The sequence below is a fragment of the Zingiber officinale genome, unplaced genomic scaffold, assembly GCF_018446385.1.
Source record: "Zingiber officinale cultivar Zhangliang unplaced genomic scaffold, Zo_v1.1 ctg224, whole genome shotgun sequence".
Lineage (NCBI taxonomy): Eukaryota > Viridiplantae > Streptophyta > Magnoliopsida > Zingiberales > Zingiberaceae > Zingiber > Zingiber officinale.
The window spans coordinates 677,721-680,575 of NW_024589900.1; the positions used below are offsets into that span (position 1 = coordinate 677,721).

The 2,855-nt window shown below is 42.9% G+C and overlaps 1 protein-coding gene across 1 annotated transcript; it reads left to right on the forward strand.

The window, feature by feature from the left end:
* Positions 1-551: 551 nt before the first annotated feature.
* On the forward strand, positions 552-1,901 carry LOC122036926. The gene has a single exon (XM_042596365.1). It carries the CDS (start codon positions 655-657, stop codon positions 1,741-1,743), a length of 1,089 nt encoding a protein of 362 aa, XP_042452299.1. The 5' UTR covers positions 552-654; the 3' UTR covers positions 1,744-1,901.
* The last annotated feature ends 954 nt before the right edge of the window (positions 1,902-2,855 follow it).

Sequence of the window (2,855 nt, forward strand, 5' to 3'; positions counted from 1 at the left end):
TCATAATACTCCAACAATAAATTAAAAAATACTACTAAAATTATTTTTTACTATTGCCTATCACAATGAAAGATTGCTGTAGACATCATTTTTAGTTAAGGAAAAAAACATAACGCCTAAAAAAAGGAATTAAGTTCACGTTAATCATTTGGTCAAACATTAAAATTGGTCATTAGTAAGAAAGCAATAGAAGACTTGGTCATTGCCTTCAAAATGTCAAACTCCGCTCCACCAAGTTTGACCATCTTTCTTCCCTTCGTTCCTACTTTTCTATATTCCTACTTTAGATTTTTCTCACCCATTTATTCCAATGAAAACACCATTAGACATAAAGTAAACAAGTCACTATCATTTTAAATAAATTTAATTAATTCAATTAATTTTCAAATTAAATGATATTATTATTAAGTTGTAATCAAAGTATTAGAAATTGGAAATAAACATGGTAAAGGCAGCTGTTATGGTCACCGACATGTGAGAGTTCTCCGCCAAGGGTTACTAGGTTTATATTGCGACCGCTGCTCGCGCTTCCTCTCTTCCAAATATTCTCGCTCGTATTCGATCGATCGATCGATCGCTCGATCATAATCAGGTTTCTGGTCTGTTTCGACTCTGATTTTGGGGGGGAAACTGTTCGATTTGGAGTCGGAGAGCATGCCGGATCACATCCTGAGGTGTTTCCGGGGTCGGGCAGCTTCGGAGCCGCCGCCGACGGCGGCAGCGACGCCGACGTTGACGACGTCCGTGTACGAGACTCGTTTCGGGGTCGCCTGTCTCACCTGGACCCGAACCTCCCTCGGCGTCTCCCTCCGCTCCGAGCTCCGCTTCTACGCCGACGAGGAAGAGGAGGACGAGGTGGTGGTTTCGTTTCACATCCGGCCGTGGTTGCTGTGGAAGCGGCGAGGGAAGCGGGGGTTCCACCTCACGGACCATCGCCGCATCGACTTCGCTTGGGACTTCAAGCGCGCGAGCTTCCCGCCGGGGGGAGGCCCGGAGCCGGTCTCCGGGTACTTTGTCGCCGCATTCCTCGACGGCGCGATGTTCCTAGTCGCTGGGGATCTCGCCGACGCGGCCCACAGGAAGTTCAAAGCCCATCCGGCGCAAAACCCCCTGACTCCGCCACCGATCTCGAGGAGGGAGCAGGTGGTGTTGGTGGACCACGGCGGGCGGAGTTCCTACCGCACTAGGGCCAGGTTCGGTGGCCAGGACCATGAGATCTCGATCGATCTGGACGCCAAGGAGAAGGGACGAGAGGCCGCGATGTCGGTGGACATCGACGGGGAGCGGATCCTGTTGGTGCGCCGCCTCCGTTGGAAGTTCCGGGGGAGCGAGAAGGTCGAACATGGCGGCAGCAAGATTCAGGTCTCTTGGGACCTCCACAGCTGGTTCTTTCAGGCCAAAGACAAAGGGGCCGCCGCTGGCGGCGCAGCGGAGATGGGGCATGCCGTGTTTCTGTTCCGCTTCGAGGAAGAGGATGAGGAAGAGCAAATCGGAAACCCAATGTTGGCGACCGAGGGGTATAATGGGAAGAACTGGAACACCGAATGGAGCAAAAGCAGCGGCGACGGCGACGGTTGGGAGAGGCGTAGAGGGAGGAGGAAGCTGAGGAAGACAGGCTCCTCCTCGTCGTCGGCTTCAACGGCGAGCACTCTGACGGTGATGGAGTGGGCGAGCCCGGAGGAGGAGGAGCTGCGGTTTGCGGAGGGCTTCTCGCTGTCGGTCTACGCCTGGAAAAGCTGGTGACAACGTGGCGATTAATTTGGTTCTTGATGAAAATTAGTGATTTGAATTTATATTAAAATTATTGATTGAAATCGCAAAGTGAATCAATTCATTCTTTTTGTAAATACAAATTTGTGTATTAGTTTGCATTTGTTGAACAAGTTAGGGTGATATGTAAACTCCTAATCTAGTTTAAGGGGACAAAGAATTTTTTTTCTCAACTATAAAATTGGACTAAATGAGAGTTAAGGCTCATTTATTTTTTAAAAAATATTTTTTTCCCTCTAGGATCAATAGTTATTAATCCAACCGATGTTGAATTTAATAGAAAACTTAAATTGGATGGGTCGAAATATCTATGATGAAAAAAGTCTACGAGTTTATCTTTATGAGTGAAGTAAAGATTTAATGTTGGATGATCTTATAGGGATGATAAAGATCAAAGACGTTCCTTACTAATGATTTACTGTAATACTTCTATGATTTACCCTGGAGATTAATATGAAATTCGTCTCTAAGATTAGTTGAGTTGTAAGTTGAATTCTTTAAAAAAAAAAATAATGATTAATTCATATATTGTAGATTAAATTGGAGGTGACTGATCTTTTCCATAATTTGTTCCAAGTAAATCCGAAAACACTCATAATAAATTGGTAATTCATCCAGCATGTCCTTGTCTAATTGGATTTTAAACTATGGTACTATGTGAATCCATTAAATATGTTTTACCGTTGCACCTTGTCTAAGGATTACTTAATCATCATTTTATATAGGTATGGATGCGTGAATAGTCATAATTTTACATTAATTTAGGACTATTTGATGGTCGGATGATAAAATCATAGTTACGTGTTCAAAATTTCACATTAGATGTAACTTAGCTTATACATATTTTTGAGTGTCTTAATAATTTTATTTTTTATTATTATTTGGTCAATGAAAAAATAATTTAGAAAATAAATTTTTTTAATAAATATAAAATTTAACCAACGACAAGTCAAAGTTGGGTTCGGCCATGTCAACATACAGACCAAGTCAACTAATTACTTGCATCTTACTCACGTGTTGAATCAAAATTGAATCCAAAGCAAAGATTCTTAAAGTGCCGAGAATTGAACGTAGTATTCAAAGAT

Coding starts and splice junctions, on each gene's coding strand:
- LOC122036926 (XM_042596365.1), top strand. CDS start 655: ATGCCGGATCACATCCTGAGGTGTTTCCGGGGTCGGGCAGCTTCGGAG.